Source organism: Passer domesticus, chromosome 1 (genome assembly GCF_036417665.1).
Source record: "Passer domesticus isolate bPasDom1 chromosome 1, bPasDom1.hap1, whole genome shotgun sequence".
Classification (NCBI taxonomy): Eukaryota; Metazoa; Chordata; class Aves; order Passeriformes; family Passeridae; genus Passer; species Passer domesticus.
Window position 1 is genome coordinate 110,720,389 of NC_087474.1, and position 22,650 is coordinate 110,743,038.

At 36.3% G+C, this 22,650-nt stretch overlaps 1 protein-coding gene across 12 annotated transcripts in view; it reads right to left on the reverse strand.

Annotated features, from left to right (window-relative positions):
• PTPRM (protein tyrosine phosphatase receptor type M) overlaps window positions 1-22,650 on the reverse strand; it is a 441,163-nt gene that overhangs the window by 167,772 nt on the left and 250,741 nt on the right. For 8 of the 12 annotated variants that reach the window (XM_064433947.1, XM_064433884.1, XM_064433898.1 and 5 more), the window contains 3 exons: window positions 8,391-8,664; window positions 7,226-7,262; window positions 1,999-2,073 (listed from right to left, as the gene is read on the reverse strand). In XM_064433947.1, the coding sequence (XP_064290017.1) occupies window positions 1,999-2,073; window positions 7,226-7,262; window positions 8,391-8,664 (386 nt within the window). The remainder of the gene's footprint in view (window positions 1-1,998; window positions 2,074-7,225; window positions 7,263-8,390; window positions 8,665-22,650) is intronic. The other 4 variants (XM_064433927.1, XM_064433938.1, XM_064433977.1 and 1 more) reach the window with 1 other exon arrangement.

The window sequence follows — 22,650 nt, forward strand, 5'->3', positions numbered from 1 at the left end:
AGTTGAAAAGCCTGCCCAAAGGACTCCTAGACAGGATGTCTCCCCAGATAAACAGGAATTCTTGTTGCTGTCATGGGACAACCATGTGGGCTGGGTGAGGTTTCTCTGCTTGTTACTGCAGTTGTGGTAAATGAGGAGGAAGATGTTTCTTTCCTTTTGAGCACAGTCTTTCAAGCATGGGGTGGGGTTGGGAAGATGATGAGGGTATTTCAAAGGCTCTCCAATACATTTCACAAATAGCTATCAATGCTGTTGGCAGGTATAATCTGATATGTTCTTTTTCACTACAAAATTAGATTCTGGTAGAACATTTTTATTTTCTTTTCAAGAAAAAGGAAACAAATTTCAAAGATCTGAGAGTTAACTACAGACTGCCAATGGCAGCAGTGACAAAGCAATGAAATAAATCTTATGTTAGCCAGCTATCCTATGTAGCCATATCTCTTTTCTCTTAATGTTAAGTACTGTGGCCATCTTGTGGAACAGGCATGTCTCCAGTGTTTCCTATAGCTACTCAGTTTTGCATTGAAACAGATTAAAAAAAGACAAAACAAGAGAAGAGAAACATTTCAATCTCCACATGAAAAAATACAGAAGCTTATTTGAATCCTCTGATAAAGAAATCAAAAATTGTTGAAGTTCAAGGATATGGAAGAGATCCTGTCTCTTCAATGCTTTATTTGAATTGTCAAGTAAAAATTAACTGAGGTATAAAAATGTACGCAGACACAGCTTCTGCCAAGCAGCAGTAACAAGAACAAGCTACTTCATGGCATCATATAAGTATGTTATTCTGGTTAGTTTGTATGTTATTAGAAAATAAAAGTATACATGCAGCAATTTTGTCTTGATTGACAAGGTAACTTGGGCATTATGGATCACTCAGCTTTGTTATTAAAACACATACCCCAGAATTAAAAGCCACAGCAGACATGTCACTAATCCTTCTTAAGCTGAATCATTTAACTGCCTCTTATTTACTGTAGCAGTATCCAGATACCAGACATTTGAACTCATCTCTCAGACACCAAGGTAGCAGCATGGTAACAATGTGCTTTCCCAAGGAACTATGCCAGTATTCTTCAACAGGCAAAGATTTATCATACACTAAAAGCTGATGGACTACATTTACTTTCCCCATTAGATATTTCATCACTTCAGGTTCTAGAGTTTTTAATGCCCTTTGGTTCACTTTGAAAATAAAAATGTTTGCAAATCCCTGAAAGGTTTTAGGCACAGGTTTCTTTTCTGACCAAATCAATCATTTCTCCAGGTTCACAAAGGTTTTCTAGCATATTCTGAGCCATCCTTCAAGCCATATACAACTCTAAAAATGGTTCCACTTAAATACTGAATTTACTTTGGAAGTTAGATTTTAAACCCTTAAGTCTTGCTCATTCTCATTTGTCACGAGCTAGGTTGTTTTATTTCAATACTAGAAGTCATGTATGAGATAATAAAAAGAAATATTTTTATTTCTTTATTTTAATTTATTTCATATTGAAATTTTGCCAGAAAACATGATCTTCCTACCATTACACCGGAAAAAAACCTGAATCTACTAATACTAGATCTTTATCCTAACTTGCACATGCAACTTTTGAGCCTCAATTATTAAAAAATTCTAGTGTCTTGATCTAATAACAGAGAAAAAAATGACCTGGTACGCAGATATATATCTATATTCAAACTTTCATTTAATTTATGGATGGAGCAAGATGAGATCTCTTTACAACGTGAGGCTTGAAGGAACACTCCACAATCACACACACAATGGGCACATGCAGTGGAGTTGTATATACAAGGACATGTGTTTGAGTTTTGGTGCCAAGCACACCACTGAGTTCAATGGAGCTGAGGAAAAAAATTACAAACAGAAAGGAACTCTTAACACAGGAAACTTTATGAGCAGAGAAGAAAGAAACTGTCAGGGAAAAGGAGGCAAAGAAAAAGAAAACAGAATGGGCATGATGACTTGTCTGTACTTGAACATCTGACCTGTTAGCTGGTCGTCGCCTGCAGCAGGGGCGATGCGAATGTATGGTGTTGTAAGCTGAGTCACGATTATCGCAGCTAAGGCAAAGGAAGAGTTCCAGGTCAGCATGCATGAGGGAAAAAAAAGCCAGACTGAAGCTACGCCAGCAAGAAGAATCTTGGTCAGTTGTTTATTGTCTGAACTTCACAAATGAAAACCAAAAAACTCCCACAAGTTCCTTTTCATTTTTAGTTGTTAGTGTGGTTATTCTGCAAATTAATAAGCTGTCGCGTGTGAATTTCCTTCAGGAAAAGGACTCAAAGCACATTATTTACTGCATTTGAGGAAACTGGAGACTCTGCTACTCACAGCACTAAGCTTCCTAAGTGAAAACAAGCTGATTGTTCAGAGTACTCTAATATCAACTTCTCTGAGTAATTTGAGGTAGTTTCATTTTTATTTTGAGGCAGTTTCATTTTTATTTTCCTATTTCATAATACTATATTTTTCCTGCAATTTTTTTAAAGACGGTTTTTATGTAAAGCATTTTTGAGCTAGTTAATATTAACTTTTCTTGTACCCACTGGGGTCACTGTTCTAAAAACGTGCACACTACACATATACTTAATGTTCAGCACACAGAGAATGACCGCACACCTTTAATTAAGTAACTGTCCCCAGGTCTGAGTTTCAACTTCACAAGAAAAAGCTGAAAACCCTGACTTGTCTGTACCCTGATATATCCACACTTTTCTGACAGAGTTGTAACAACCACTCCCTGCTACAGACAACTATTATCGTGGCTCACATTAATAAAATCTGTTATTTCTTTGTTTTCCAGCCGTTCTATGATTGCCTCTAAATGGCTAAGCACGCTGTGATACATATATATTAAGGAATATTAAAAAAATTAAAAGGTCAGATCCAACACGATGCAGCTGGAAAATGATGCAAAGAAAAAATATTGGAAAATTAAGGACAAAATTATATGAAAGATCACTCATTTACATAGAACAGCCTGGGTGCTATTAGAAATGTGGCAGCGAGAGAGGAAAATAGATCATCTACCATCTGCAGACAATTAAACTCAAAACTGCTGCTGCATAATATTTGGAAATATCCCTCTGCAACACTGAAATGCAGTGTTGATAGTAGCTTCTAGAGCAGTGTTGCTATTGGATTTAAAATATTATAATATCCTTTTCTCTCTCATAATTAATGAAAGCCTTCCAATATTGCAAAATTAGAACAATGATGCCTCCCTCTTGAGAACTGCATTCCTAGGAGATAATCAAGATGTTTCTATCCAGACAGTGTTGTAAGTCCTATCAGGAAATATACTCTTAATATAAATCACAAACCCCCACAAAGTTGATAGTAATAAACTTGGAGGAGTTTTGGAATGTTTTCAACTTAGTCTGTTGAGATTTTACAGTCATTTAGCTTGAAGAAAGAGCAGGAATATGAAAGCCATATTTCAAGCAATATATGACAACCTTTATTACCACTGGTACAAGAAGCTATTCCAGATTTTTGTTTGTTTGTTTAATTATCTTGTCAAAAATAATGGGAGTGGAAACCCTGCAGTCTCCCCATTTGTATATACACCAAATAGTCACAGAGGTCCCAGAAGCCTTTCTCTGCAGAACACTGAAATCAGGAGACTCCACATCATAATAATGTGCTGTATGATCCTTCTACTAACAAAGTCACTGGCAAAGGCTTCCTTTGACTTCATCAGAAGCAGAAGGAGAACTTTCAGCTCTACAAAATCAAACATTCTCATCCTAATTTATACTTGTAATCACTGCAATCAGGATTTTTATATGATCTCTAAAAGAACACATTCAACAAAGTTTCATGTGTAAAAATATAATGGTCATAAAACAAGATCATTTTTTAAAAGGGTACAAACTGAGGTTGCTTAAATACACTTGATGGAATGAAAAAGTATTATCTAGCTGCTGACCCCAGACATGCATTTGACCCAGTAGAATTAGACTGCACTTTACTGGAGACAGGCTGTACCCTTCTAACAGGAAACCTGTCAATATGATAATAAGCACTTGGTCTCTGATACAGCAACAAGGTTTAATGTCTGCCAGTTGAGCACATGCTTGGCAGTAAAGCACATGCATTATTCCTGCTGACATCAACAGGAAGGAAGAGGGTACTCAAGGTACAGAACAGTTCTGCTGGATCTGGGACATGAGCATTGTTTATATTAAGTTATGTAATTTTATTTTTACAAAAAATTAGAAACTGTATGGTGGGCCATGGAATGAAGACTGCATGACAGTGACAAAACCAACTCTCAGTGACCTTAAGAAGGTCTTAAGGGCTCCAACAACTTTATTATCTGGAGGTGAGATAATTAAAGGGAATATAACTAGCAAGTGACAGCTCTGCTTGTGACATGTTCTGAATACCCATACTGGTCCTCAGGACAGACTTCAAACAGGCTAACCACAATGAGGTGGCTTGGCCAATCTCAGCTGGCTCAGTGGAGCAGCTTGAAAGTTGCCTTGAGTGACCTTGATCTTAGGAAGGGCTCTTGATCCTAGGAATGGCACCGGCCTTTATCCAGTAAAATACTTCCATGTCTTCTTTAAGATGGAACAGTTATGAAGCAGTCAATGAGATTATCCTCTGTGTGCAAAAGCAGGTACATGACTGACTTGATTAGCTGGTCAGAGCATGGTGCTAGGAACACCAAGGTTGTAGGTTCAGTTCCCACAGGCCATTCACTTAAGAGCTGGATTCGATGATCCCTTGCAATTCAGAATATTCTGTGATTCTGTGAAACCATATGTCTTTTCACATACACAGTAAAATCTACAGTATGTCTACTGATTCCAGTGGCCCACACAAGGCTGTAGGCATTTTCAGGATCAGACCTCAATTCAAAAGATTGCACCAGTTTTATACATGAATGGCCTGGAGCACTTCCTCTAGCTTTAAAACCACTGAACTTGAACTCCTGAGATAAGAGAAGCCCAGATTACAAATATTTCAGGAATCTTACTAGTATGTGAAAACTAGATGCAGTACTGGAGAGCATTCCCAATCTTATTTGTCAGGAGCACTACAGCACATAAATAGATGGACATAACGAGCACAAAGAGCTTAAGTAGCTTACTGTCTAGTAGCTACACTGTAGTCATAAAGCTCAGTGGAAAAAGGTGCAAATGTAAGAAATCTGGTGGAGTGGTCAGAGCAGCCCTTGCTTACTGGGGTACAAACAACGTGAATGTACTGAGCTGTACTGAGCTGTTCATGGGGATTAAACAGGAGAGGAGACTGGGAGAGGACAATTTTATGTCTTGTCCCAATGCAGGTATAGTGATTTCTGACCTACACACATAGAGCATTTTTCCTGTTTGCTTCTAAAGCAAATGTGGGAGGTCCAGAGAGGGCACAGAATTCTGCTTTTCCTTTAAGTATATCAGTTAGATCCAAAGGGAAAACATCTGTGCAGATAGCTACTTTTAATATCATATTAAAATATGTTATGGTCTTCATTTAATCTTTTTTAATTAATACAGATTAAAAATATAATACAAGCATTCTGTTTCAAATAATGGAAATCAGTGCTTTACAGTATCCCCCAAGAAAATTTTGCACCAGGGACTAAAAATACCATCAAGGCTACCTCTGGTTTAAAAAAAAAGTCTTCACAACAACCTCTAACATTATTTTATTATGAAAAAATCTGAACTATGCTTTCAAAACAGGAATGTAGGGAGATTTTTTTTTTAATAAAAGCTGCATTTCTCACATCTCCATTGCCAAATGGGTTAGCTCAAAGTAGCTTGTTGCTATGGGAGCTATTCCAATCCACAAAGTTACCCTCGCTTCTCAAATGAGAGAGTAAAAATTTTCAGTCAGTCAAGTAATTTAAATAGTTGAACATCCATTAGTGATGAGGAATACAAATTTTCAAAAAATTTAAAATCCATTCCTCCAATCATCTATTGTGATTTCTGATGTACCCCAGTTCACCCCTGATATCTCTGAAACTACTTGAAAACAATACAGAATTTCACTTGCATCTGGAATTAAACTCTCATCTGTATTATATTTGGGTTGAGTTCAGATTTTTGAACGATTTCTGTGACTTAGTAATCAGTTAGTAAATTCAAATTAAAACTATTTCCGTTGGTTTGGAAAAAAGAAGAAGCTAGGAATTGGTCTAAAGAGGCATGAAAATGTATTTTTCAAAAGGGAGTATACAAACTTTCAACAGCAGCAACTTTATGCTAACGTTTTTGTTACTTTTAAGTAATGACATTCTCATCCCATTTAGACAAAGAGGTGGTGATGAAACTGTGAAGTCTATATGTAAAGGAAATAATGGTGGAATCAGCTCCATTAGGGATAGTCACTGAGACAAGCACGATCTCCTGCAGGGTGCAGCAGGTATAGGCATGAAGCAGTTTTTGTTTCATGCTCTTGCCGGGTGCCCAAACTGCCAGGTGGTTTTACCTGTTGCTACTCACAGCAGCAGGGTCTTTCCTGTTCCTCTACTACCATCTCCAAGTCAATTGTACTATTCCGTCACTTCTTTTTCAGGCTTTTAAGTTGCCACCAGCTAAAGGTACTAAAAAAGATGAGACTACAAAGACAATCACAGATAGATCTAGCCCCCAAAGATAAACAGATCAGCAATGTGTTTATGTTCCCCTGTTTGGAGACAAAACCTATAGACAGTACTGTCTCAATTATACATATTTGTCTCACAAATGGTAGTATCATCTGCTGACAGATGAGTAAATATAGCTGATCTGTCTCATTAAAATGAAGAACATGATTTCTCCACTTCTCTTTTATACAGCAATTAAGTTAAGGTAATTGCTTACAAGTAAGGGGCAATTTTTCACTATGGATGTGTAAGCAGCCAGTATGTAGTCCGCAATTGGCAATTTTACAACTCTAGTATATAAATACTTATATCTGTGTATGTAAGTACAAAATATTTATTGTGAGATCATATAAAAACCCAGAGAATATATTTTAAAAGCCCTGTGTTCAAGCAGACAACCAAAAGTAATTAATAAATTTATGATTACAAACAAACAAACAAGCAAATTTCCTCATCTCAGCTAAGGATGCAAATGATTCTATGAAAATTCTATAATATGTTTACTGATCTGTTTTAGCAATATAAACAGTTCTGGAAGTTTCCAAACACCATGTGAGGGGACGGTCAACAAGTTGAAGTACAGAATACATGACATAATCCCAACATACCTTTTGTGGCTACCCTGACGCAGTCGATTTTAGTTTCCTGTGTCAAACAAAGAGGAAGAAGGTCACATCTTGTGTTTTTAGACAGAGAAAGTCATCCATTATTCTATTCTTAAAAGTACTGATAAAATGTCAGAGCAGAATGTGCCTCATTTCAAAGTTAACTGCTAATTAGCTAACTCCAAAGTGCTTTCATAATATGGACAAGCACTGCTTGGGTATGGTACGTAAACATTTCATGTAAGTTTCTTCTAAAAGTGGAAAATGGGAAAGATATTCACAGGAGCACAGGCAAGAGTTCAGCTTTTTAGCTCTGGCAACACAATGACCTTGGGAGATTTTTCTTTTTCTTACAGAAAGTATAGTTTGAGGCATCATGTTAGACAACTTTAGGAAGAAAAAATAATCAATGGTGTTTCACATTTGTGCACTGTCGATGCACTGTGAATGAGGGCGCATTATGGTTTCTGGCAGAAAACATTTCCAGGCTGTCAGCACAGACAGCCAGAGCTTATCAAGAATTGAAGGGCTCTGGGTAGGTCTGTCCAGAAAATGAAAAACAATTCCAGGAAGAATTAGTCTGACGAAACATGATGTGTGAGGATCTTTTTACACACTTTTCATTTCACTTCCATCTACTTCTTTTTACTTTGTTTGCAGAAAGGGACAAAAAAAAAAAAAGTGATTTCTAATTTAATCAGGACAACCAAATGAGAAAAAGGGAGATCAAGATGTTACAAACTAAGGTAACAGGACTGGACACGCCAAGACAGATGTGCTAAAACCCACAATCGTGTTTGGCTTAAATGTAATGAAAGAAATCACAACATTTTCTTGTTCAAAGCAAGAAAAAAACCAAAAAGGAAGAAAAAAAAGCTAGTCAAACATAGTCGCTGGACAGCTTTTAGCTAATAAGACAGAATGGTAACATACTACTTTGCCTGTTCACTACAGACAAAACGTGTGGTTTTCTCCTCCTCTTTCCTGTAACCTTTAATCATTAAGCAATATTGTGTTAGGAAAACTGCTATTTTTTAAACACAGTGTGTTAAATTTCACGGTTACTTCATTTTCTCATTAGCAACTAAATTGGGCATCCTGCTAGTTGATGCCAATCATTTATTTACACACAAACACTGTATAAAATCACGTCTGTTGCAAGACCTACCCCATTGGCTCTGCTAGCAGCTTGAAAATAGATGCTGTAGCTCTTATGAGGAAGAAGAGGAGTATTCCAGAAACCACTGTAGGTTTTGTTATCACCAATAGTGAAAGGCTGAGCAACTAGTAAACCATTGGCTGGAATCTCTGCAGCAAAGTAGTACTGGGAATTCAAGAGTGAGGCATTCTGGAAATGAATGGGCACTGGGTAGCACTTCAGGATTTCAGTTGTCTTTTTGGTCCTCCGTGGGCGCTCTTCCTCAACAACGATTTGATAGACACTAAGAATGTAGAAAGAAAAGAACAAAAGAAACAGTGGTTATTTTAAAACTTGGGCAGTCAAACCATCCTAAAACCATAACAGTGCACCAGTATTTACTGGAAAAAACCAACTGTTAAAAGCAAAGAGCACAGGAAAAAAATAACATTTTAATACTCAGGTGTGTAAATTTGTGGAGTGGATTCATGCTTTCAAATTAATTTTGTTCTGGAAAGACAAAAATAGCCATACACACCACAGCTTTTCACACATGTGAATGCACAGTACATTTTCCTGTTTAAACTCTGGTACAGAAAAAGCGTGTTTAATCAGTGCTAAAATGTGAAATTAAGTATTATTTTGTTCACCAATGCAAGCATAAAGCTATAGAGTCCCTTCTCTAACCTGTTATCTTACCTAAATGAAATTAAATTAGTACTAAGATAAAAATTAAGACATAAATTACAGAGAGACAGGGACCAGTATTTGCTTAACTGTTGACATTTTAAAGTATTTATAAAAGCATAAAGTAAAATTTCAGTGGCATATTGACTATTGCTGAGCAAGTATAAAACACTTTTTGATGGAAGTTACTATCACTCAGCAAAGCACTTTCACACATCTCATAGATAACCACATTTTTCAGTTTCTGCATTCTGCAAAGCAAGTCAGTTTGCACTTGCAGTCTCTGCTGTACTGAAACCTACAGAGAACAGTCCATCCCTCTCCACTGTAAAGGTGCTATGGACATTCAAACAGGAACAAAGAAATTGCAATTTCTGCTGTATATGCAAACAGTGTAATCATTATACCCTTGCAGTTGCTGTAAAAGACTGAGTCAGTGCTTTTAAATTCGTGATGTGGGAAGTCCATGTCTCTAAAGAGGACTGGCTTACAAGTTTATTTCTTCACTGGGGACCAGTGATTCTTAATCAGTATTTGTCTCCTGGAATCTTGAATCCCAGTGAACAAGTCAGTCTAGATAATTGATGTCAAAGTGGCAATGTGTCCACATTTTTGCGTATCATCTACATCCAGTAACAAGTTATGATCTCTCAAACTGACAGTTCATAAAAACCAGCAATCTCTGCATAGGAAGTTTCTTAAAGATGAAATATCCACAAAGTCTTCTGACGTGTTACTGTTCCTTTATCCATAGGTAGAGAATTATGTTTACAGAAGATTCTGCCTGAAGTACAGGGACACATGGGCTGAGCTTCTGCAGGACCACCTCAGTTTGGACCCAACAGGGTTTATTGGCTTATTCACATCCCTGCACAGCTGAGGCTATTTCCATTCTGGAGGTAAATCTGGTTTAGAAGTAAAGGGATGAACTGTCCAGTGACAGGAGGGATGGTGCTTTAAGCAATCTGGTCAAGGGGAAGGCGTCCCTTGACCAGATTAGGGGGTCAGACTAGATGGTCTTTAAAAGTCCCTTCCAACCCAAACCATTCCATGTTTCTATGACACCATAATTTAAGGTCTGCAGAGTCTTTATAGTCAAATATCACCAAGGGGCAGAAAATGCCAATTTTCTTGACCACCTGTTTTTTTACCAGACTTACTGATCATGTGCCACAGATCTTGTTGACTGTATTTTTAAGATCTAACATCTCCAGTAAGAGATGCTGGACTTCTATGCTCACAAAAAATGCCCAGAAAGTTAATACTGAAAATGCACCTTTCCTTCTGCCTGATTTTATTTCAATATGGTGGAGCTTTAGCTCAGCGTTAACACACTTAAACCTATCTGCCTTCATGAAGATGTCTACACATCTACTGTTCCAAGAGAACTGAACAGAAAGAAGGTGTCCACTTTTAGGTCAACTTAATTGCATCTCAGACTCCATTGATTATAGTAACTAAATACTCAGCTCACATGTAGACATCTAAAAGTGGACACTTATATTTAAATGTTTTAATTTAAAACTGAACTTCACACAGAAATCTAACCATGCATAAATTTAGTACAGCTAGGGACACAGGACTGTCTTGAGGGTTCACTTGAAGGCCTCTGCCTGTACATTTTGCAGCTCTGTGTAACAAGAGATATTCTGCTTCATATCAAGCAGAAACATTTTCACTAGTTGATTAATTCCATGCTGAGTAGTAAATGAAGGTCAATCCACAGCAATGCTTCTTTGATCCTATGGAGACTGATTTGTAAAAAACCTAGCCATGGAATATCTACACTACAATCTTGTTTTTTTCTTACAAATCAATTTTTGACATGATTTTCACAATTAATTTTCTAGAACAAAAGAGAGTTGCTTAGAACTGGGACTCCAAGCTACTTTGAAGACAGCATGTTGCCCCTTCTAACTATTAATTTGCAGTGAATCTACAATAAATACCATTTGCAAACTTAAATGGAGTATTGGAAAAAAAATGCAGGAGATGATGTAAACATTTATTCTTGCAAGATACTGGAGCTGGACATGCTTGCCTAAGACTACAGCAAATGTAAGAACCCCACAGTTTCACCAAAGCATGATGGATAGTAAACTAAGTTACTTCTTTCCTGCAGAAGGCCTGAATATAAGAGGGACTTCAGACCAGATGAGATAGCATGACTTGTTTCAGTATTAGCTGAAATGAGGATTCTCTTTATTTTTCACTCAGTGATTAAAGCTCAAGACAGTAGACATTTTAGAAACATATCTGTGGTAAATCCATATTTATTTATATTATATATATATATATAATATATATAATATATATTTATTTATACTACTATGCACTACTCTTTGTATACCTTTTAGATGCTTGCCATTTACTCATTTTCAGATACTTTAAAGAAAGAAGTAAGTTGACTGGAGCAATTTCAAACTCGAAATGTCTTTTAATCCTTACTCCACAAGACAAATTAGATTTGCAAGCATCTAGACCTCAAATCTATTTGCTCTTTAATAATTTAAGCACTGAAAGGTCAAACAACTCTTTTCTGTTCCCCTTCATCAAAGTCCAAGTGCTAATGAAAAATAACTAAATCCTATCTGCTGGCCAATTTCCACACACTGCTGTTTCTCTGATGTAAATTAACACATTATGAGCACCTGGGTCAATGGAAACCGGACAGAATTTTACCAGTGATACTTTTTACATTTGTACAAATGAGATCATCTTGCTAATGAATTTTACAAAATTACCCCAATTACATTTACAATCCAAAAGCTTTCTCTGGGCCTTACAATTAATATTACTTTCTTTAATATGTAACAGCTGGACTGCCTACTCTGAAAAGGGTTCAAGCTCAGTGAATTGAGCTAGCACTGTGCCACGACTCTACTATTCCTCTTACGTATCAGTCAGATTTCCCACTTCTTTGATGTTGAATTATTCCTTTTCCATACCTCTACATTTCGGAGAATAAAGTCTTCTTACCTGTAATCCAGAAAACAAGTTCTACGCTGCAGTGAAATGTGCCAAAAGCGTATCGGTTATCGGCAGCATTTAGGCTGATTTTCCAGAAGCAAAGAAATTAATTTAAGTATAATTCATGTTACACAGTTCTACTATAGAATTTCAATGCCTTGGAAATTAAATTAAAAATTAATTTTTATAAATAAATAGTTCATTGTTGCATTGAGAAAGGAACACACAGCAGTTATTTTTAACCTAGGATTCAAATGCTTCAAATTTGGGCATTTAAAAAGGTGTATGAAAAAAAAAATATTTTTACACTGCTTTTTATTCTAATAATTCCAAACCAGTTCCAAATTTAAATGATTATGCAGAGATACAGATCTGAACACAGTGCTTTAATTTTTGTAAGAAATTAAACATAGCAGGTCTCTCAGATATTTACTGAATTTGGATTGCTTAAATTGGAATGGTGTGTCAATGTCTGATAAATACACAAATTTTTTTCATAGTTGAAAAAGAGACATGAAAGCAGAAAGAAAACGTATTAGCACGGTAATAAAATATGCTCAGAGTACTCAGACAAATGACAATTTCAAAGAATACTTAAGTATATATCTAGCCTTAACTCCATGAAATTATGTGTTTTGGTAACCTCCTGATTCAGGACATTACTCCACAGTACTGGAAAGCTGTAAATCAAATTTTAATTAATCAAAGTGTCATTCAAAGTTACAGAATAACTTTCCAAGAAGGACCTATTGGATGCAAATGCAGACTTCAGGAGTCTTCATACAGGAGCATGTACATGTACATACTTAACATGTACAATCTAGGCATTTATTGAAACTTATTAATCTATGATTACACCTAATTCCATAGCAATTCCAAATTCCAAACAAACAGAAAACAAGCTTGATTACTTCATTATTGAACTGTCAGCTCTATTTTGTCTCTCTAAAAGTGCTGATGCTTTATATAACTGAAGCATTAAAGACATTTTTAGAATTAATTTCACAGATGGGAGATGGCCTAAGGAACTGAATATAAACAAAGACTATCTGAATTTATTTACTAGTCTTAATACAGCTGCTGTATGTGATCCTAGGCAAGTCAAACAACTATTATGGGCCTCAGAAATCCAGTTGCATAATGAGAATAAGAAACCTTCTTATTCTTACTCCATTTGTTTAAAATCTCTTCGATTTCTTATTATCCTTGATTTTTTTTTCCCCTAAGAAATGTACAAAGTCTGTAAAGCTCTTAAGGTCCACTAGGAGTGCCCTAATAAACTGTGTAAACTGTTGGGCTACCTTTGCAGACTGTCATTGTAACACTCTTGAGCCTAATTTGAAAATTTCTGCTCGCTGTTATAAGTTCATGCCTTATAGAAATATAATATAGAAAATATAATATAAATATAGAAAACTGGTACTTTTTATAGATCTATTTCTGTATTTTGACTTGCATGCTTACTTTGTTTTAATGCTTACAGAGTCAAACAATAGAATAACACTTAATCTACATATTGACCATTACTTCAGTTACTCATTCCCACAGCCCTATTTATCTGCATGCTAGAATCACTTTACTGCATTTTTTAATTAAAATACCAGTTCCAACAGAGGGCAAAATTAGGACACCCAAACCCTACCCCATTATCACAACTCTAAGTCCAGGAAGAACCTGATTGCTCAAACCCTAAGAGTCCCCACAGTTTCAGCAAATCCTCTGTAGACCCTGAAAATTTTTCTGTCGTACTGTCATTAAGACTTTTAAAATGCATCAGTTGTTTTGTTCATGTTTTGTATCTAAAACTTCATATATCTTTGCTTGCCATGTGTTATGCAAGTTTATTGCCTAACATTGCTTCTTGAAAAGAATACAGCCTTTGAACAGTTTTTTTCTATATAATATGGAACATAACTTCATCTCTGTTATCAGTTATCTCTGACATGGTCATATCATATTTATATGGATTAACACTGGAGATACATATCTATTTCTCCGTGCCCTTATACTGCACTAGACTGTTGTAATTCATCCTGCAACTTCAAATTTTACAGTTCTAGAAATTATATGTAATTATACATATGTAATGCACCTTGAAATGGAAGAGGGAAATTACTCTTTAAAGGACAGGAATTAATAATTTATGGTTAGCAGGCAAATAGAAAAAGGCTACAAGAAATTGCCACTAACTCTCCTCCTACTGTGCAAGAGCCTTATTTATTATAAGTGGATTAAACAAAGGTGATGAACAACCCCTGATTTATCAGGTGTCTCACCATCACAGCTACACAGGCTTTGCCAGTGGGTGGCGGGGGGAAGGAGTTCTAGCAACACCTAATATACAGTGAATAAAATATACTCTGTGTGCAGTCATTTCCAGAACAGATTCAAAACCACAGAACCAGCTGAATAGCAGTCCTGTCCTGATGACCACTGTCCCTGTGACCACTTCGTATATTTTATCAAAGGGGAAGCACACATGGTTCAACTGTGGACTAGAGGTAAGACCAGAGAGTTTTTCATTAGCAGCACGACAAATGAGTGTATCTACTAATGATGGAGAAGACTGTTTAAAGTAGACACCTCTATTTCAGGGATGTTTTATTTGGGAGATCAGAGATTTTCTGGGCTTTATGCAAAATACAGCATCACGTACTGTAGTTTCTAAGAAAAGGTGAAGAAGCTTAAAAAAAATCCCTCGTAGGAACATAATGTTCAGATGTGAAAATATAGAACTTAGAGTGAAGAAAAACAAGCTGACTAAGCAAAACCTCCAAACTGATGTTGCTGTACCAACAACAATGCCAACAAATATTTTTAAAGTCATACATTAATATGGGGGGAAAAAAGTGATTTAGGCAATGCTGCAAATAATACTCACACAACACATAATCATCAAAATTCTTGCAATGATTCCCATTTAAGCACTTGACATACTAGTGTTAGAGGTGTATTGCCTGTTTCTTTGGGTGAGCAAAGGGAATCTTAAATCCTTATAGCTTTTCAGAATGAAGGGAGTCCTAAATCCTTCTGACTTTTTGTTTGTATTTTTACTTGAAGCTAGGAGGTTCCATGTAAACAAAAGATGCACCGTTCTTTGGCAGGTTTCTAATTTTGTGGAACAGTTGTTGCCTCACAAACTTAGAAAAGGTGCTAAGTAAATAAAATACTTTGTGCTACCAGCTTGTTCAAACTCAAATGGAATAATTCTACTTTCACACCTGCCTTTATTTACTAGCTTTGCAGGTCAAGAGATAAGTCTGGTTAGATTCTCCAAGGCAGGGCCTGCCTTCATTCTCAGGAAATACTATTACTGGCACCTGAAATATTCAGCCCATGGGGAAAAAATAAAATTCATGAAATCTTTTGGAATCAGACCTGGCATGAACACAAGAGACTAATATTATACAACCCCTCCATTGTCATGCAAGAAGCCCTATTTCTCAGATCAATCACAGCAGAAATACCTAAACGGCTGTAAAGGAGGAGATAAGACAGCTTAGGTTCAGTCCCCAGAGACAGTGCCAAATGTAAACTCTCAGGTGTCATAATAAGCTTTATCTTCACAGACCCAAGTCCACTGAGGAACAGTATCTGGTTTTTTAATGTAAAACTCCTAAGCTGCTTTGTGACTGCCCAACTCTTTCGTATGGATGGTCTCAAAGACTTAAAAGTCAGCATTTACAAAGGAGATTTTCTGGAAAAATACATCCAAGCAAACCTCTCCTTAGCATTCCTATGGATTTATACAGGATATCCTGACAATTATTCAAATGGAAAGCATTATGGCACTGGAAGTTAAAGATATTTTGCTTGTTCTTTCCTCTAAGGACAGTCACCAGGGAAGGATATGACAACAGGTTCAATTCCCTTGAGAAGGAAAACATTTGTTACATAGTATCTCAATTGCAGACAAGACAGATACGCTCTGAAAATGGTAATTTAAGGGCCACCACAAGTTCATAACACATTCAAATTATTTTTCCAGCTGCAGAAGAAAGGATACATTTCTCTTTTGCAAATCTGGACTCCCAAGGATTTAAGGGACACATCAGAGCTTTGGCTCAGAAAATTGCACAAAGAAAATCTGCAAGGAAAAGGAGACAGCAATGCATGCTCCTTCCACTTTCCAGTGGCCAGATGGGTGCCACCTAGTCCTGATGACACTGGGTGTTTAACTTTTTGTCTTATTTCCTAGCACAGAGATTGATTGTTTTAGAGAATGTAAGCACACTTGTCAGGGGCAGAGAGAGTCCAGCAGAGCGTCCATCTTCAGCCTTGTAGCTGCAGGCAGCCAAACACCATTCGTGAAACCTTTCTGAAATGTTTCTGCCTTTAGATTCAGTTATCACAAATGACAATCCAAAATGTAGTTTTGTTTTGTTAGTAGAGAAGGGGAGACAGAGTGAAAAATCTTACAAGAATTTCAGTTTGTAATACTTTGTTATTTAGCAGGACAATAAAGATTGTGGCAGTAGATAATCTGTACTTGGTTTTACAACATATAGCCTGCTGATGGACTGCAGTTTTAACTTTGTCCCATCCATCCTTCGCAAAAAATCAATAAATTCAATACATATGATAACCTACTTGTTCAAAAGAAGTATTAGTTTACTATTGAAACGGCATATTAAAATTTATAAGACCCATTTGCCCAACAAGTATATAAGTAGTGGTTAGACATAACACCAACAATAATTGTGGCACAAGAGACTGCTCTGTTGTTATTGTGCACTGGCAAGGGAATCAAAACTGCTCTCTCAACCCTCCCAACGCCCCTAATCCTTGGTAAATATTGATGAAATGGTATTTTTTTCTCCCTGGTTATACCACCGCATGGTTAATTATTTGTAATTATTTAAATACTGGTGCCCAACTAGGACTTGGCAGTGTCATTACTGCACTGGCCTACAAGAGTGACTGTCATAATTACTACAAACGGGATGACAAAAATGACAGGATGCAACTATACTTTCACAACTATTATGTACATTTCTACACCTGAAATTCCTTAATCATCAGAGTCTCCCCACCCCTACTCTCCCAGGGGCTGAGTACTCCCCTACACTGATACCAACCATCTGATGAGACACAATGTCTTAGCAATTCTGCATACTTAGAAATAACATAATTCTACATCTCTCTCTTTCTTCTACAAGGTAACCATATACATCTCATTGTTATTTTGTAAGGGAAGTTTTTAATTATTGTTTCTTCTGGCCACAAAACCCCCCAATGATCAGAAACATACTTTTCCTGAAATACTTAAAAGTTCACTGTGACTTGTACTCTCCATACTTAATACAGATTTATGTATTTGGCTGCTTTTTCTTCAAACTCAAAAATGTCAAGAAAATATATAAATTTCATACATACTTGGTAGATCTGCACAATACAAAGTGAGTACAAAATGTAAATAGTATTTAAAATAGTAGTTTCATAAGGACTTCAAGGTAGTTTTCTCCAGGTGTAAGTAATATGACACAAGAGAGAATTTGGGTCTATATTCATAATTTGTTTCAGCTATTAAATGCTGGATGAGAAAAGGACATCTTTGACTAGAGAGCTCCCCTAATGTGCCCCATAGAGTACCAAGGAGATCAATCTGCTAAATACAGGCTGAAAGTGACAAACTAAGAGGGGCACCAGAGTCCTGACAATGTATTTTGGTGGCAGTGGTTTTTTTCCCCTCCCCTTGGGTGTTTTGGGTTTTCTTTTGTTTGGCTCTGGAGTTGCTTGGTTTTTTAGTTTGTGGTTTTTTTTGATTTGGTTTAATTTGTTTTTTTCACAGAAAAAAAAAAATATTGCAGACAAGTAATTGTGCATATGAAAAAAGAAAGAGACAAAACAAAACTAGGAAAAGATTGAAATATTCAAGAATACAAAAGTTTACACAAGGCAGAAATGTAGAGAAGAAAAGAAGAAAATAACAGATAATGTACTGAAAACAGCTTGACATGTATCATCCTGTTTGGTAAATAAGAAGTGAAAATAAAAAGCAGTAGTAGGAAAGATAAAATAAAAATGAAGTCTTTCTATTATAGACACACATTAAACAAAGCATTTTTAACAACTTACACCCAGCTACTTTTTTATAAATTACTCACAGTGTTTGTAGAAGATGTTTGATTTCATAGCTATATTATAAAATCAAATACCTTTTACAAGCAAATTGTGCATAATTTATAAAATTAATTTATTTCATAATAGAGCTGAAAAATCATATTATGTACTTTCTTAAGACTGGGGGGGCAAAGGGATTGTTATCCAAGAATGATTGCCTACAAGATCTCTTTACACTGTGATCTACTGAGCATTTTTTTTAATTGCTGTATCAACTGACACTTGGCTTCTTCCATAAATAACTCTGGTAAACATAACCTTATGATCTTTTTGATAAGTATGTCACCATTAACTTTTTGGCAACAATAAAACATCTCTGCTGACAGCTCTTTAATGTTTAAGGGACAAAAATATCCCATTTACATTGACCAGGTACTGGGTTTTTTAAAGGCCATTTGAAACAGAAGATGCATCAAAGACTTATAAATAGACTAACACACTACAAGTTTTACTGCAAGAAATCCAGAATGTTGTAATCCCATCTCTATTCACATGTCATCTGTGATACTCAGCTCCCCCCTTCAATATGCTCAGCTCCTTTTAGTATCTACCCAACACTGGCTGGAAAAGAGGAGAGATATGCTGTAGCTGCTTCTGGGCTCCATCCTGGCCTGCTGGTACATGAATTGTAGCTCTCTGCTGATGGCCCACATAAAATGAACTAACTCATACTCTAACACAGCCTAACCCTTCAGATGCCAATCTGGGTTTTTAAAGAGATGCCAAAGTATGTGAGAAACTCAATATTTATGCAACATTCAAACATTGCTTGAAATTTTCCAAGAGGTCCTTTATTAATGAGGGAAGGAAGGAACATACAGGCGGATGAACAAGATGATGATATTTAAGACTTGTTTTCTTAGGAAACCAGGAAAAAAGTTAGGTGTAAACTTTAACTTATTTATGAGTCAGAAAGTTTAATTCTAATCTTGGACATGAAATATAGCACACAGAAGACAAGGAGTACTCCCTTCCTTCATTTTACCAGTGAAAAGTTTTATTCCTACTGAGTAATGACTCAGTCCCTCTAGGAACCAGATACTATTGATCTCACTCCACAAGCCTTTATGCTCTTAATTTAAACCCCAGCAGCAATATCACTAACTTCAATGATGCTGGTCTAAACTGAACTAACCCAAAGCTTTAGATCCTCCAGGGCTTTGAGACCGACTTCATTACCAAGCAGTACAAAACAGGGATGTCTCCTACCTTCTTTATAATATTCTCACAACTTGCCTTTAAAATTAATGCAAACCACAGAGACTGTGAGGTTACTAAGTCTACAAAACAGTTCACAAAGGCACTAGATCTTCTGGTGGTCAACATGGAAAAACTGAATAAAAGATAAACAAATAATTTTCAGAGAGTGAGCTATACATTCAGCTGCTTACTATGCCACTCCCTGCCAATGCCAAGTTGTTTATAATCAGGTAATTTACCTGTTTACAATCAGTAAATAGGTATATTTTCCTCTTTTTCTTTAGAGTATTTCCAGTTATTTTAGCTTAAGATACAGGAATGGAGAAAGCATGACATATTGACTTGCAGAAAGCTAAACAGATTGTCCCTACCCTCACCAGAAATAAAACTGTGCTCTCACATCTGCATCAATCCCCAGGGCTTGACCTCCTGGGCCATCCTTCCCACCACAGCAAGGCCACACTTTCCTGTAGCCAGAAACACACTGCAGGTCCTCTCCTGACCATGAGAGGAGGCTTAGCTCTTCATCTTTGCAACAGAGCTCTCCCCTGGGGAAGAAGTGCCTACTCATTCTCTAAGCAACTTTGTTGTGTACAAACAACTAAAAATAATTTTAAAAGAAGGTTGCAGGTATAGATTTCAAGAGGCTATTTCTGCTGTTAATAAACAATGAACAAACCAATGAACAAGCAGAGTTTGTTCTGTATCATCCTGCTGCTGATCTGTTCTTAATTTGAGTACTTTCTTTCAGTTATCACCTATTCAAAGCAGTGAGGGAAGAAGGAAGAGGGTGAGAGGGAGATTGGGAGAAAGAGGGATGCAGAGGAAAAAAGAGTGAGACAGAGAGGGAGAGACAGAGGGGGTGGGAGACTTCTGTGTAAAATCCTGCTGAGAAGAGGAATACCAGTCAGTCACAAGTTATGTGGGAAGTTTTTATAATGAAAACCACCCATCATCAAAGTTACCTAGGTTTATTAAGTATTTCTCTCCAGTCTTGTTTACAGATATTCATATGGTAAGACTTTCTCCATCTTTCAAAATTTGTATTAAAAATATCTTATTTCCATCAGAATAGCTTAGAGTAACACCCACAATCCCCCTGATATACAGTGTAGCACAAAGAAATAATTTTGGTTTATTCCCATTTAAAGGACAAATAGCAAATCAACTTAGGTGTTCAAATTTTCACATTTGTCATGCTGTGGAGGTGTTTGTGCTTAGCAGAGCTCAGAGGACAGTGTGCAACTCTCAGTAAAAAGAGCATATGACCTAAATTGGTCTTGCTCATAAAATATAATAATGGAAACAGTTAATAGCTGGTCTTGCAAAGACCATTTTTGTTAGATGCCACATGTCTGATATAACAACACAACACTGAATATTTCATTCTTGTAACTTTAATTTCTCTTTGTCCTGGCTTGATCAAGATAAGATCCGTTCTAAATTGCTTTGGAATATTAGCTGGGTACCATGAATTTATTTTGTGTTCTCTCAACCATAACTCATTACATGGAACTTGCTTGGCATCAATAAGTCACTATGGCTTTTGTGTGTGTGTGCGTGTGTGGGAGCGTGCGTGTGGCTCAATACCCTGCTGCTAGGCTATTTAGTGATAAAATCTGATATAATAAAATATTAATTACAGCTGAAAGGTTGGGTGAGAAATATGAACTCAATTACAGTCCCACATTGTGAACAAAGGGCATGGTGAAAAAATCTTTTAGTTATAGATGTTTGGGATAATAAAAGAACAACTAGAACATTAGACTCAAACTGAGTGCTCCCTAAAAGGCCACCTGTTATTAATCTTCACATCAGGCTTAGAAATTCAAGTAAATTAGGTCAAGATAAAAGACTTTTGCTGATTTTTTTTTTTACTTAACTAATTTAAAGCTTTATCTGAGTATTTCTCTTTGATGTCACTGCAATTTAGTAATTAGAAATTTGTAACAAGCACAAGGATACAGCAATTGTAATGAAAGGTTAGATATCAGTTACAGTGTGCAAAATGATCACCTTATATAGTGGCAAGAATTAGCAGTTTATTCTAGAAGTCTTCATTTCAGTCAGATTGCCAGTTTCTCAGAACCAAACTGTAAGGAGATGTGGTTATATCATCTCAGAAAGCCTCGTTTTTGGTTTGTTTGTTTTTCAAAAAATACCAGCAGTGGAATATAAGTTATTTTAAGACTTCTTAATACATACATTTTTGTTCATCTGTTTGATTTACCCGAGTGTGAAGTCAGATGCATTACCAAAGACTTACCAGAATGTGACCAGATTGCAAACAAGCACAACTGTGATCCAAAGTTAGTCCAAATCAAATAATATGACCTTGAAATCCTATGCCTAGTAGCGAATCGTAAGAACTAAGAAATCTTATCTATTACTGCAGGCTAAAATGTGCCATTAGATCATAAAATAAGATTCTCATTGTCTGATGAACTGTGTTCTCTGTAAACATTGTTTTCTATTTCAACAAATTTTGCTGAAACTATGGCAATATATTTTGGTACCAAGCCAGAGAACAGACTTCCAATGAATTTACATTTATGATACTTGGAACAATCCAAAGACTATTTCAAAGCTTCTTAATCAGCTTTATGTTCTTTGCTTAATTTCTTTTTAAAAAGAACACAGAAAAACGATAAGTTCCTAAGTATAAGATAAAAGTATCTTGGTACAGCAAGCAAAGTGCTTTTATAAGGCAGTATTACACCATTTAACTCACCAGTTTTCAGGTTGCCAAAGCCAATTTATAGAACAACAGGAAAGCACAGAAAAAGGAGTAAAGTCTTGTCACAGTTTAAAATAAATTAAAGAAAGCAAAACTGCCTAAAATAATTTAGTCTAAAAAAGAACAAAGTTAGAGAGGATCTGAAGGAAATATTCAAAATGGGAAGCCATGTCAGGGCTGACTGTTCCTTTCTTTTCAATCTGTCACAGAGAAGGAAAATGCTGATGCACAATGGTACTGCAGTACAGATCAATGAGGAAGATACAAAAGAAAATTCCAGGAGTCTGAACACATGCAAACCAATATGCAACAATCTGCAAGATCACACAGCCCATCTTATCAGAATCAGAAGTATCACCTCTGCAAGTGTATGCCTAACTTTCTGATACTCAAAGACAGCTCACTGCTGCTTGAAAATTGCTTACGACTGGAATGTAAAGGTTCATTACAACACACCTTCAGCTCCAGCAAAGTTGTTGGCACCCAAACTGTCAGATTCCACCTGGTTCCATCCTGCTATGTGAGGCAGGGAGCAGCAAAGAAACAGACTAGGTTTTTTTCTTATTATAGAAT